Here is a 6,408-nt window from a genome sequence, read left to right as displayed (position 1 = left end):
ACCCAAAGTTGGGTTGAAATAACCCAGCATTTTTTAGAGTGTACTATATATTATATATTTTGAAACCCAACATCATTTTTATGAAATGTTCATACATTTTTAAGTGTGAATAACATGTCCAAACACTCTTTGGAGCCACTGTATTTACACATCAGGCTCAAATGTGAAGGACTTTCTAAACACTGTAGCTTCTGAATCAAACTGGCTTTGCTATTTCCCTTTCTCACTCTCTCTTTCTCATTCTTGCTTTCTCTCTTTCTTTCTTTCTGTTCTGTCATTTTCCATTAGACGAAAAAGAAGAAACTTCAATAAGCAAGCCACAGAGTTCCTGAATGAATACTTCTACTCCCACCTCAGCAACCCGTACCCCAGCGAAGAGGCCAAGGAGGAGCTGGCAAAGAAATGCTCCATTACAGTCTCACAGGTGAGACACACCAACCTTCACCCCATACAGGGAGGCAGAATACATATGAATGCTTAGAAATTTGTAGTACAAAGAAACTAAAGAGCTCTCAAGTAACATCGAAGTTGAAATGAATTTATGTTCTTTCTGATTTAATCATTAATTCTTGTCTTCTCAGGTATCCAACTGGTTTGGAAACAAGAGAATCAGATACAAGAAAAATATTGGAAAATTCCAAGAAGAAGCCAACATGTACGCCGCCAGAACCGCCGTGACCGCAACCAACGTCTCCACCCACGGCAGCCAAGCCAACTCGCCTTCCACACCAAATTCAGCAGGTGAGTATTGCAATAAATCAACACACAAACAACAGATGTGTTCGTTTTTCATTGGTCTTCAGTGAGTTTTAGAATATAGCCCTGCTAGTGGCACAGAAACAACTTTAATGTCATCAACTGGCAAATAAGCATTTCACCATGGTAATGTTTTGAATATTCGACAATTGCCTGCCTTTAATGTCCTCCCTTTACCGTAGCATTCCCATAATACCTCTCTTTATGAGATCCAAATCTGCCTCTTCTTTATCTACATCAGCAGCTTGGCCAGCAGCATAGCTTATATAAGACTTTCGCTTTCCACTACCAATAATTCTCCTTTTACTCGCCAATTTTCTGCTTTTCTTCAGTTTTGCTAGTCTGACTTAGCAGTCGTTTGGCTAAAATTGTATTTGCTTTATCTCGTGTGAACGCACATAAACTATTAGCTGGTTCGGTAGCTGTTGTCTGGTTGACCTTCTGGATGTCATTATGACGAGATGGTCAAGCCTTTTGTCATATAGCCTTGAAGTGATTAGAGGTCCATGTATATTTGATTAGTGCCCTGCGGCTTTTAAAGCGGAAATTAAGTTAAGCCCTGCTCTCTCTTAAACATCTTGGGAGTTCTCCTCCATTAAACGACAAATAGCATTCTTTGATTCCTTCTGTGACTCAATTAGCACATCCTGAATGACTTGGCTGTGGCAGTGTAACTGTACTGTCCATCTTAGATGTCACGGTAGAATTAATGAAAGACCCATTGTTGTTCTTGAAACACTTTAATAGCTATTTTAGATTTTTAGTGCTTAGCAAAAGATGCGGTCACATTAGCGAAATTTCGGTGAAATTTTGCGGGCCAAATAGGATAATTGTCAATAGTGTAGCAATGTATGAAGCAGAGCTCACACAGAAGTCACTTCCAAACCAAGCAGCTTTCTGTGTGACCAACTTGAACCCGATGTAAAATCTGCAGGGGGACATTTTTTGTCCTCACACAAAATTCAAGAACGCATGAATTCCTGTTAAAATGACTGGTTTTTACCCACAAAAATTTGCCAAACAACAGTAAATGTTACTGCATCTGAAGACAAATGTCTATGTGTGGCATTTAACTACATTAGAACTGCTTTGTTTCCCTACTGAAACAAAACAGCTTAAATTTGCCAAAGGCGGTTAGCTAGTTACCCAGCCTTGCCAAGATGTCAGGCAAGTCTGTTTTGATGGTTTTAGAGGGATTTGGGCACTGGCCAACCAGCTAAAGATCAGCATGTCCAGGCTGAAAAACTAGCTACGAACAGTAAACAAATTTAGGCAGGTTCAGCAGGGCTGTTCTAAAACAGTGATTTACCTTGCTGTCTGCTTACTATATAGACAGCATTCTAACCGGAAAGGAACATGAAAAGAGACTGGTTCATTATGCTGTCTAGCATTTAAAAAAGTGTAGTGCTTCTCATGTGAAGTGCACTGGAGACTAGAATGATTTAGGTCTGGGCAATAAATCCACAATATCGATAATAAATGTTTGAGTAATTTCTGATGTTTAGCCTATATCTAGATGTTCAGGTATGTGTCAAAACTCTAAGGTCTTCACAACAATCTGCCAAAATAAAAGTTTGGTTTAACTTGAATAAATTATGACAGTAATATATTACTATCCTACAGTAAATTGTACTTCTTGAAGTAATAATAATAATAATCTTTTTATTATTATTATTATTATTATTATTATTATTATTATTTCAAGGAATATCATACAACCAAGATATTTTTCATCCATGTTTTATTTCATACAGTATACAAGTTTTGTTGTGCAACACTTTATTTGACAAAATAAATGCAATAAAAATGCAGTGTTTTGTTGTAAATTGTTATATTTTCAGTTGATTACATTGTAAAACATACTGATTAAATTGTTCAAGTTTTATGAAAAATTAAAACTGATTTCATAGGGTCCTAAGTTAAAAGTTATGTTTACTTGTAAGCAAACAGATTATTTTTACATTCATTCTCAAGGTCTGATAAATATGTGGAATGCATTTATTTCCCTATTAAACGGTTTAAATGAATATTGTGATAAATATTGATATCAAATTATATTGAAAAAAAATATTGTGATAAATATTTCTGGCCATATTGCCCAGCCCTTAATTGATTCCAGTAGAGTTTGGCATTGGCGTGTTGCTAAGCTAATAGTGTAATCCCCTAATAGGCATAAATATACAAAGCAAACAAAAATATTAGGTACTTTTAGATTGAATGAACTATAACATTTATAACAGCATTTCTCTCTACTCGTTCTAACCTTGGATTTAGGATTGGGAATTTGGTACCGAGTTTGTGTGGTTTTCAACACTTATAGTAACAGCTCTGCACTACTAACCCTCCTTACTTCAATCTTACTGTTGCATGACCGTTTCTTGTCTTTATCTATCTCTGTCTTTCTCTGTCGCTCTCTCTCGGCCTCTCTTCCTCTTAGGTTCTGCTGGCTCTTTTAACATGAACTCCGGGGACTTGTTCATGAGTGTGCAGTCTCTGAATGGGGACTCGTATCAGGGGGCCCAAGTCGGGGCCAACGTTCAGTCACAGGTAGGGAGTACTGCTAAGAGAGAGGGCAGATGACCGGAACTAATTTCGTTCAGTTAAACCTAATCACACATCTTAATGGTGGTCCTGATTACCTCACTTGCAAAATCACGTCTGGGAAGCTGTGGTTTACACAGTGGGCCTGGATCCATTAGTGCTCAAATTCTTTTGTTATATTTATTACATTTCTAAGAAAGGACTCTTAGAATTGTGCTGCTGCCTTTTTACGGGGTACTTTTGTTAACTGAGCTGAACCCCATTTGCAAGCAAGCACATGCTGTTCTGAAAAAAAATAATGATATTTTGTTCTTGTGTTTGCCCATATTTTCAAGGGAACTTTCACCATTAATACTGAATGGCATGTCTATGTCATAACTGATCAAATAGTCATCATCTTGTTATATATCCTTGTCACAACAAAGTTCATCTCTCAGCGCCAGCCTGCTCATCATATTGTCCGGCGTGTGTACGTTTCTGTTCAGCCGCGGCTGACTTGACGGGCCTCCTGACCTTGAGGACGGGCTGGGGTTACAGTTTGCCTCCAGTAGTTGTACCATGGCCATTGTCTTCACTTCCAAATGAATAGACCATCAGAGACAGTCTTGGAAACAATACAGCTCTTGTCAGCGGGTTTGCGTATCTGTCATGCTGTCACATCTGCCGCCGTAGCTGCCTGACCTTGCCCGGCACACTAGCATCCAAACACAGGGTGCTTATATATAATATATATATATATATATATATATATATATATATATTGCAATTTATTATGACAATTATTATAATAATTAGAATAATGCTTTATTAAAAATAATTTTATTATAAGTTGTATATTTGTGGTTAGATTTTTTTATTACATTTAAAAAAAAATGTTTAATCTAAATTCACCCCTGTAATTACACTCTAATCACTGATTTTTTTATATTTGTTTATTTATTTATTTTTTATATATCAATTCAGAAACAGATTGTATCCTTTGTTTGATATCTGCAGCACAAACATTTCATTCAACATTTGATGACCTTTTTGGTTGCCAATATTCTTTTGATATCTGGGTGACCTTTTAACAGCACAAACGTCTTTGTTTTGTATCAGTATTGTCTGACTCAGTCTTTTGTTTGTGTTGTGTTCTTCTGTCTGCAGGTGGATACTCTTCGCCATGTTATCAGTCAGACAGGCGGATACAGTGAAAGCCTCGCTGCCAGTCAGATATACAGTCCACAGGGCATCAATGTAAGTCCAAACTTAGCCTCTTCACTCTTTCGGTGCGTCCGAATTTTTTAAATGTTTTTTGAAAGTAGTCTCTTATTCTCACCAAGGCTACATTTATTTGACCAAAAATACAGTAAAACAGTAATATTGTGAAATGTTATTACAACTTAAAATAACTGTTTTCTGTTTTAATATATTTTAAAATGTAATTTATTCCTGTGATGGAAAGCTGAATTTTCAGCAGCCATTACTTCATTCTTCAGTTTCACATGATCCTTCAGAAATCATTCTAATATGCTGATTTGGTGCTCAAGAGACAATTTTTATTATTTTCTATGTTGAAAACAGTGCTGCTTAATTTGGTTATGGAAAATTTATTTCAAATTGAAAACAATGTAAAAGCCTTTACTGATCAAGTCATCGCATCATTACTGAATACAGGTATTATTTTCCATAAAAAAAATCACTGAACCCTAACCTTTAAATGGAACAGTGTGTGTGTGTGTATATACAGTATATATATATATATATATATATATATAGTTAAACTCTATCTGTTCTGTTGCCATATTGATTAGTGGTGCCAGCGGCAATATGCACACTAGCAGTTGCCAAGGTGGCCGTAAATGTGACCGCTGATCTGTGTTAGCGTTACCATGGCTCCTTCAGCCACATAAACAGCAACAACTTCAAAGAAGCCCAGACGCAGGTCTATTCTGGCCATCAAACTCATTCAAAGCCTACGATGGTGTCCTCCACCACAGCTCTGAGCGCACATTAAAAGAATTGTGTTAACCAGAGGAGACGAGCAGCTCCAACCATCAGTTTTTTGTACTGGGGGAGGAGTGTTTAAGAGAGAGGGAGAGGGAGAACGGGAACACAAACGGCAGAGGCCAGCATGTAAAATCCACAGCGACAAGCTGTGCCGCCAACAGAGGAAATTGATCAGACAGTCTCAAGGCAGGGCTGAATAGAGATTTGGGACAGCAATCCAAGTGCATTGGTCATATCACACATCTGCCACCTTAACAGCACTGACAGGGAGCCAGCAAAGTGTGAGGAGGAAAAAAGACAAACACAGTAACACGGTCTCTCTAAATAGCCGCTCTGAAGCAGAGCCGAATGTGTCCTGTGGAGGTGACCCAGCGCTTCTGTGCCACCTATGGCTGATGGAGAACATGTTTTTGTCAGAACTGCTCACAGTGATATAAATAAATATTTGAGGTCATTTGAATAAAATATTATCTGAAAAATATTTCATTCACATACATTTTAAATGTAAAAAAAAATATGAATTAAAATCTGATAAGACGTTTCATCTGAAAATGTATTTTATTCACATACATTTTTAAATGTACATTTCTGAATTAAAATCTATGAAATCTATTATATATTTTTCACAGATTTTGAATGTAAATATGTCTGAATAAAATAAAATCTGAAAAGATTTTGAATTGTTGTGAATTCATTTTCATAAAAAATTCATTTTAAATAAAAATCTGAAAAGACATTTTATCTAAACACTTATTTAATTCACAGATTTTATATGTAATTATTTCTGAATTAAATAAGATCTAAAAATACATTTTAGCTGAGCATTTATTTTATTCACATAGATTACATACACACATGATTCACATAGATTTACATTTACATGTAAATATTTTTAAAACCAATTAATTCTGTCAAGACAATTTATCAGATTTTTTACATTCACATAAATCCTAAAATGTAAATATTTCAAAATTAAATCAAATCAGAAAATATATTTGATCTAAATTTTGTTTAATTCACATATAGGTTGAATGTAATCGCTATCTTAAAATGTTGCCATATATATATATATATATATATATATATATATATATATATTTTAATTATTATATATATTTATTT

The 6,408-nt window shown here is 35.5% G+C and overlaps 1 protein-coding gene across 3 annotated transcripts in view; it reads left to right on the top strand.

The window, feature by feature from the left end:
- The window catches only part of LOC107677498 (pre-B-cell leukemia transcription factor 1-like), a 62,866-nt gene that overhangs the window by 55,040 nt on the left and 1,418 nt on the right, over window positions 1–6,408 (top strand). Inside the window, exons 5-8 of one of the 3 annotated variants that reach the window (XM_016472429.1) lie at window positions 298–424; window positions 582–741; window positions 3,194–3,303; window positions 4,444–4,533. In XM_016472429.1, coding sequence (XP_016327915.1) covers window positions 298–424; window positions 582–741; window positions 3,194–3,303; window positions 4,444–4,533 — 487 coding nt within the window. Of the gene's footprint in view, window positions 1–288; window positions 425–581; window positions 742–3,193; window positions 3,304–4,443; window positions 4,534–6,408 lie in introns of all 3 variants that reach the window. The other 2 variants (XM_016472422.1, XM_016472438.1) reach the window with 2 other exon arrangements.

Source organism: Sinocyclocheilus anshuiensis, unplaced genomic scaffold (genome assembly GCF_001515605.1).
Source record: "Sinocyclocheilus anshuiensis isolate Anshui unplaced genomic scaffold, SAMN03320099.WGS_v1.1 scaffold1299, whole genome shotgun sequence".
NCBI classification, from domain to species: Eukaryota; Metazoa; Chordata; class Actinopteri; order Cypriniformes; family Cyprinidae; genus Sinocyclocheilus; species Sinocyclocheilus anshuiensis.
The sequence above is the reverse complement of the archived record's forward strand: the minus strand, read 5'-3'. Positions and strand labels throughout refer to the sequence as shown.